Source organism: Orycteropus afer, unplaced genomic scaffold (assembly GCF_000298275.1).
Source record: "Orycteropus afer afer isolate SDZICR_OR568_19922 unplaced genomic scaffold, OryAfe1.0 scaffold00156, whole genome shotgun sequence".
NCBI classification, from domain to species: Eukaryota; Metazoa; Chordata; class Mammalia; order Tubulidentata; family Orycteropodidae; genus Orycteropus; species Orycteropus afer.
This window is the reverse complement of record NW_006921743.1, coordinates 1,550,096-1,557,002: the sequence shown is the minus strand read 5'-3', so window position 1 is coordinate 1,557,002 and position 6,907 is coordinate 1,550,096. Positions and strand designations below refer to the sequence as shown.

Here is a 6,907-nt window from a genome sequence, read left to right as displayed (position 1 = left end):
AGGGGGAGGAAAAAAAAAAAAAAAAAAATATACATTGGTCTTCTCTTCTTTTCTTGTCTTTTTAGAGATCACTAAAAAGACAAGAAAAGAAGAGAAGACCAAAGTAGATGTAAGAAGAGACTCTGAAACCCGCTCTTGAATGGAGAGTAAAATGAATGAAGAAATGATGAAGTAAAAGAGCTGAACAAATGATTTCGAACTGCAATTCAAAAAAACAAAATAAAGTTAAAGTGAAATGTGTAAAGAGCTAGAGTTAAAAACCAAAACAGAAGAACCTGCTCAGCATTTCTGAAGCTGAAAGAACTGGGGAAAAAATTCAAGACTCAAGTTTCAATACTGAAGGATTCTATGGGTAAAAACTTGAATGATGCCAAAAACATCAAAAGATGGAAAGAACACACAGAGAGTCACTGTACTAAAGAGAACTGGTCAACATTCAACCATTTCAGGAGGTAGCATATGACCAAGAACTGATGGTACTGAAGGAAGAAGTCCTAGCTGCACTGCAAGAACTGGAGAAAAATAATTGTCCAGGAATTGACGGAATACCCATGGAGATGTTTCAACAAGTGGATGCAATGCTCAAAATGCTCACTCCTCTATGCCAAGAAATTTGGAAGACAGCTACCTGGCCAACCAACTAGAAGAGATCCGTATTTATAGCCATTTCAAGGAAAGGTGATCCAACAGAATGGAAATTACTGAACAAAAAAATTAGTATCATCTGCAAATAAAATTTTGCTGAAGATAATTTTAAAATGTTTACAGCAGTACATCAACATGGAACTGCCTGAAATTCAAGGTAGATTCAGAATAGGACACAGAATGAAGGATATTAGATGGATCTTGGCTGAAAGCAGAAAATACCAGAAAGATGTTTTGCTGTGGTTTATTTATTATACAAAGGCATTCAACTATGTGGATAACAAATTATGGGTAACATTGTGAAAAATGGGAATTCTAGAACACTTAATTGTGCTCATACAGAACCTATACACAGATCAAGAGGCAATCATCTGAACAAAACAAGGGTACACTGTGTGGTTTAAAATTAGGAATGATATGCATGAGGTTGAACACTTTCACACTTACTTGATCTATATGCTAAGAAACTAATCTGAGAAGCTGGATTATATGAAGAATGTGGCATCAGGATTGAGGAAGACTGCGGTGTAGTAAACTACTTAGTGTGGCTTTACTACCCATAAGTCTTTGTAAACTCCAAGGTGGGATTTGCTATGAGCAACTGAGGAGCTCCTGATTGCTGAAGTTGTCCACCTGGAGTATTTCTGTTGGGAGTGGCACAAAACAATGTTCTGAGAGGTTCCCACTCTCTCTTGGGTGCTTAGAGTTCTGATGCTATGATTGGCTAGTTTGACCACTCTGCCAGGCTCAAAAGGAGGCCTCCTAGAGGCAGAACTCTCTCTGACTGCTGGTTGAGGAAGACGTGCTGCTGAAAGAGACATGCGCTGCTGACAGAGACACGTGCTGCTGGGAAAGAGATGCAAGAAACACACATTGCTGAGTAAGACACCAAGGGACATGCACTGCTGGGGGAGAGACTGTGAGAAACTTGGCTGAGAGACGGTGGGCTGGGAGGGAGACTGAGCATTTTTCCTGAACTTGAATTGTAACCTGGTGCTTCCCTAATAAACCCCATAATCTGTGAGTTCTGTGTGGCCACTGCAGTGAATTATCGAACCCAGGAGAGAGGTGGTGGTGCTTTGGGAGGAACAGTTGGTGAAAGGGCTGGAGGGAGGCAGCATGTCTGGTCTTGCAGTAATAGGCCTTGGGCTATTGATGGTGATTCTGTCTTCCTATTGTGGGATTAGAGGAGGTCAGAAGACTCATTAACAATCTGTGATACGCGGATGACACAACCTTGGTTGCTCAAAATGAAGAGGAATTGAAGTACTTCTGATGAAGATGAAAGATAATAGCCTTCCATATTGATTACAACTCAACATAAAGAAAACAAAAATCCTCACAACTAGACCAATTAGCAAAACCATGATAAATGGAGAAAAGACTGAAGTTGTCCAGGATTTCATTTTACTTGGATCCACTATCAGCATCCACGGAAGGAGCAGTCAAGAAATCAAACAAAGTACTGCACTGGGCAAATTGGCTGCAAAAGACCTTTTTAAAAGTGTTTTTTTTTTTTTTTTAAAAAAAAAAAAAGGAGATATCACCTTGAGAACTAATGTACGCCTGACCCAAGCTGTGGTATTTTTCAATCGCCTCATATGCATGGGAAAGCTGGACAATGAATAAGGAAGACCAAAGAATTATTGATGTCTTTGAATTATGATGCCAATGAAGACTATGTAATATAGCACAGACTGCCAGAAGAACAAACAAATCTGTCTTGGAAGGACAGCCAGAATGCTCCTTAGAAGCCGGGATGGTGAGACTTTGCATCATGTACCTTAGACATATTATTAGGAGGGACCAGTCCCTAGAGAAGGACATCATGTTTGGTAAATAGAGGATCAGCGAAAAACAGGAAGACCCTCAACAAGATGGATTGACACAGTGGCTGCAATAATAGGCACAAACACAGCAATGATTATAAGGATGGTGTAGGATTGTGTAGTGTTTTGTTCTGTTGTACACAGGGTCGCTGTGAGTCAAAAATGACTTGATAACACCTAAGAACAACAGCAAAAGGTTAACAAAGAATTAAAAAAATATATTTCCTAAAAGGAATGTTGACCTGAGTGAGGAAATGAGATAATTCTTCCTTAACACTTTGGTAGGAAAAATTATCTGGAAAGGTCTTGAAGGAAGAAGCCCTGAAGCAACTAAGAACTCATGTTAACTGCTCACCTATGTAAGTTCTATCTTTAATAATGAACTTGTCACAACCAAAAGTTTATATGGAATATATTCTTTGTTACTGGTGACATTACTGTACATAAAAACATTGATAACAGTTCTTGGATTTTTAAAACAGTATTTTATTGTATTTTTGGTGAAAATTTACATTTAACAATTTCTACACATACTGTTCAGTGACAGTGGTTACATTTTTCACAGTGTTACCATTCTCATTGTTTCTATCCTGGTTGTTCCATCTCCATTAATTTAGCTTCCCTACCCTAACTTATCTTACCTTCTCATCTTTGCTTTAAAAACCATTTGGTGTCATATAGATGATTTTTTAGAGTACAGTACTCATGGGTAATATTGTTTATTTTATGAGCTATTTTGTTATGTAACTGAAAGATGAACTCCTGCAGTAATTTCAGTCCCAAGTTTAAAGGGTATCTCAGGGTGACAATCTCAGGGGTTCCTCTAGTCTCCACTGGTCTATTAAGTGTGCCCTTTTTATGAAGAGTAGTAATTTTGATTCCAAATACTATTTTAGATTTGACAGTAAGTAATATCCTCTTATGAAGATGAGTATTAATATTTCATTTATCTGACCATAGGGAAGGAAGCCCACAAGGCATGGAAATCAGTCAAAATACCTGTACGGAGGTCATACTTTTCATTATTAATAAAGTCCCTGAGGTCCTAAAAAGTATGGTACAATTCTAGTAAGTATGGCTACTTATTTTCTTAATGTACAACATACCAGTAGGACAAGTGTATGGACACATATAAGAAATGGCAGCTGACAAACTTCTGGACAATGAAAGAACAGACAGAACCAAAGCAAAAAAAAAAAAAAAAAATCTTTAAAGTAAATAGCATGAGGCCTTTTGGTGAATGTTTAAATAGATCTACTGACTTAGACAGATACTGATAGATTTTTAGGGTCTTGATGATCCTTGAATCATTAATTGTATTCAGTATAGGACAGAGGCAGGGAAGTTGTCCATTAAATAACTAAAACAAGGGTTTTAATATTAAAAGTTTCAGTCTTAGTTATCTAGAAAATTCAGTTAAACGGAAAACCTTATTCCCAAATGATATATAAAAAAAAACAAAACTATAAAATAGAAACACAAATATTTAATAAATTCCTATAACTAATATCTATGACATTCAATATTAGCTTTTGTTAAAAATAAGGAACGATCCTGAGATACACACTGTCTATGTCCTTTATGCTATGTGCCTATCTCATTGGTTGAGCTAATCTGTTCATGAGAATAACCTTTTAGGCAGTTTAAATGAAAGGAAAATAGCCCACTGGTATTCCCAATAAGATTATACCCACTAAGTACAGCACTGAAAATTTCTAGTTTTTTGAAGATGAGAAAGCATATTTTAAAATTAGTATGTCCTGTCAGTGGCTATGTTTGTAAAAGTTTGGAAACAAAAGCTACTCAATTAAACCTCATATATAATCTAACATATTCTGGCTCAACATGTCCTCATGGGTTATAGGCCAAGTATTTGTAGTTTACAGCTTCTCCTACTTCTCTTCTACATCTTCCTGTTCTATTCTCATGACTCAAGGGCCATTCTCATTTCCCTATTTATTCTAATGACCAATTAATTCACTTTATGAGAAATTCAGAAATTTCACAGAGTTAAGGGGTAAGGGAAGGCAACACTTAAATCTAACATCACCAGTGGAAGTGAAGTGGATGGCTGTATAGAAAACCCCACGTTTCCATCAGTCTTTTCCTGTAAGAACACATGCCACAACTAACAACTTCAATCAATTATGCTTAAAACTATGCATTAACAGCAAACAAAAAACTCTAATTTAGAATATGGGAACAAATTAAGATGCATAAATTATGTTTAATTGCAGCATAAAAAGCAATTAATTATGTTTATTTAACAGAATTCTATTTAGAGTCATGAAATGAGAACTAAAAACAGCTTCTGCAACAAAGTATAAATAGCACCCCAATTAAAAGACTGACTATTCTTTCCTATTAAAGAATAGGATCAGTCCTTTATGAGACTATATAACATAAAATACATTTTAAGACAACTTTTGGCTGAGGAGAAAATATTCTAATATAAATGTTGTTTGAAGTATGTATCACACAGGTAAATGTAATATAGTACTTAGTGTATTTCACATCAAGATATTTCCCATATAGCTGAAGTATGTATATGAGAACAAAAGTTTCAGAGTGTTTTTAATGTTAATTATTTCTAAAATTACCTATACAGTCTTCTGCATTCTCAGACTATGTATTGAACAAAATTTTCCTGATAATGTTGGCCTTCATTATGAACATCATTTCTTAGCCTACAGTGACACAACAATACTCAGGGGCATTACATGAGACACTTCCTGAAAGGCTTAAAGCTCTCTTATCCCCAGTATTAAATACCTTAGAAGGCTGTGCTTTTAGAGTACTTCACTGTCCTCCCTTCAGAATGCTACCAAATGTATTTCCTAACAGCTTATAAAATGGTTACTATAAATCTGTTCCCAGGCTTGGTGAATCACTAACCTTATTTTAAACATGATTCTAAATTAGGAGACTCTAAACAAAGACCTAAAATTGGCTTCATGACACCCTCAGGCATAAAACCAAGGGATTTTATGATGATTATCAATTTTCTTCAGTGCTCAAAGTCTTCCCCATTTATTTATTGGTGTGTAATTGTGTTTCAAATCTATGCTACAACCAAGATATAAATGACAGTTAAATGGATATTAGTGACTGAATAACATAATTGAGTGTTTTACCAAGTGCAGAGAGAATAGATATCCCCTTATATTCTAGTCACAAGAATAAAAAAATTAGAAAATAAAGGTGGAAGATTAATTATAAATTCAGAATATATAGTAAAAGTTTTTTTTAAAAAAACTTTTCAGCTGACAAGGGTTCTTAAAAAAATCTTATTGCTAAGTATATATCAAAAATACATGGGGCAAGATTAAACAACTTACATCTCTTAAGTTATTATGTCACATCTAATTAAGTTTTTAAGTTAATAAGCAATGAACTTTCATTAAAAGCATATAATCATTAATTAAGAATATCTGCAAGGTAAGCATTACCCAAAACTACCAGTCAGAAAACAACTAACCAGTATATTGGGAAATATTTAACACTACATCTGATAAAACCAGGCAAACAAAATTAATCAATTTATTTGCCCCTGGCTCCATTTTTGTTTATTAAAAATGAAAACTAAACCACACAGGAGAAATAAAAGAGACAAAATTTCTACTTTTCATTGCAAATTTTCATGTTCATTCAGGAGAATAAAATCTTTTAAAAAGCTTTAGAAAAAAGCAGGAATAAATTTTAATGCTGACAATAAGAGATAGAACTTTTGGATCAACACCTACCGATTTTTTTCTATTGTTTTCCAGATCTTTGAGTTCATTCTCGATTTTTGTGATTAATTCCCTGAGTTCATCAAGATTAGTGCAAATAAGCTAAAATAAAACACAAAAACACAGCTTGATAACACATAATATAAAACACCCAAAATGTGGTAAACAGAAGTTGTTTTAACACACACTGAATTCACAAATAGTATTTTTTCTTTGTGATAGCAAAAAGGAAAGCTGTTTTATATTTAAGTAGGTATTTGTTATGATGCATGAACTTCAGGCTTACTATAAAAGAAACGGAAATGTCCACAGTGGTGGTTTCATCCCACATCCCAGCCTCTCAGTTTCTTATCCAGGTACTTCCTTAACCTGATTAGCTTTCAGCCCAGAATGACAAAGATCTGGAAATTCACCCTAGGTTTCACAGGCTACTGAATTACCTTTAAGAAATGCTTCATAGGGCAGTCTCTTAGTAGGTGAGTAAATATACCCCAGAAGAACAACAAACCTTAATTATTGTTGCTGGGATTGCTAAAAAAGAAGGCCTTAATTAATCTGTATGTAACATACTCCAAGACAAAATGAAATTAAGTACACATTCTTAATGTGAGTTTAACAGACTTGATAAAACCATCTCCTCTCCATAAATAGCATTATTTAACCTAGTAATGTTAACAGTTGGCTAAAATTACTAGTTCTTAG

The 6,907-nt window shown here is 34.8% G+C and overlaps 1 protein-coding gene across 1 annotated transcript in view; it reads right to left on the bottom strand.

The window, feature by feature from the left end:
* The window catches only part of KIAA2026 (KIAA2026 ortholog), a 164,692-nt gene that overhangs the window by 36,569 nt on the left and 121,216 nt on the right, over positions 1-6,907 (bottom strand). The window contains exon 5 of the mRNA XM_007946324.2: positions 6,218-6,307. Within this exon, the coding sequence (XP_007944515.1) occupies positions 6,218-6,307 (90 nt within the window). The remainder of the gene's footprint in view (positions 1-6,217; positions 6,308-6,907) is intronic.